Here is a 790-nt window from a genome sequence, read left to right on the forward strand (position 1 = left end):
ATTACATAGCTTTGAACTGATGAGTGTCCACTACAGCGAATGCACTTAGTTCCTCAGAGTCGGGAGCAAATGTTTCTAAAATATCATCTTCAAAAATCGAAGACTCCATTTCTTGTGAGCTATCTTGTTCCCCTATTATTTAAATATTATACTTAAGTTATATTAAAGAATAGTGAATTAAAAATACAAAACCATGTAATTACCATATGTAACATCATTAACATTATTTATATCAGATTCACTATCATTGTTGGGTACACAATCGGCAATTTGAATTTTGCGCGGTCGTATGCGATACGCATCTGTCGCAATGTAGTCACCCTGCCGCCGAAAACTGTGCGATTGACCTTTGTACCCCCGGGGAGGGGACGGTACCGTCGCGTTTAGGCCGACGGTCGCCAACACCCGCCGATATACACTTTGTCGTTTCCAGGCTGGTGCCACTCCTTATGGGCGAGTTGTACCATTGTAATTCATCGTGCGGACACCGAGAGCGCTAGCAATCAAAAGTAGAAGGTTGCATTGCACACAGAGGCGGATCTAGGATTTTTTTATGGGGGGTGCTTAGGTTAAGGTATAATATTGTATTCTGTATACTACATCCTGATGTCATGACCTTTTTTTAGTCCTAATCGCACATAAAGCAGATTGTTGAATATTTAAAAGGATAAACATAAGTGACAACTTTAAAAGTACATCTAAAACGAATAACTTTATTTTAAAAAAAAATCTTCTCTGTAATAAAAAAAAATAAAACATAAAAATGTTAACAAAAAATTTAAATTATATC

The 790-nt window shown here is 37.0% G+C and overlaps 1 protein-coding gene across 1 annotated transcript in view; it reads right to left on the reverse strand.

Annotated features, from left to right (window-relative positions):
* The window catches only part of LOC115034659, a gene marked incomplete at its 3' end in the record, with an annotated part of 4,733 nt that extends 4,624 nt beyond the window's left edge, over positions 1-109 (reverse strand). Inside the window, exon 1 of the mRNA XM_029491970.1 lies at positions 6-109. Within this exon, the coding sequence (XP_029347830.1) occupies positions 6-109 (104 nt within the window). The remainder of the gene's footprint in view (positions 1-5) is intronic.
* Positions 110-790: the final 681 nt, after the last annotated feature.

Source organism: Acyrthosiphon pisum, unplaced genomic scaffold (assembly GCF_005508785.2).
Source record: "Acyrthosiphon pisum isolate AL4f unplaced genomic scaffold, pea_aphid_22Mar2018_4r6ur Scaffold_2003;HRSCAF=2516, whole genome shotgun sequence".
Taxonomy (NCBI): Eukaryota; Metazoa; Arthropoda; class Insecta; order Hemiptera; family Aphididae; genus Acyrthosiphon; species Acyrthosiphon pisum.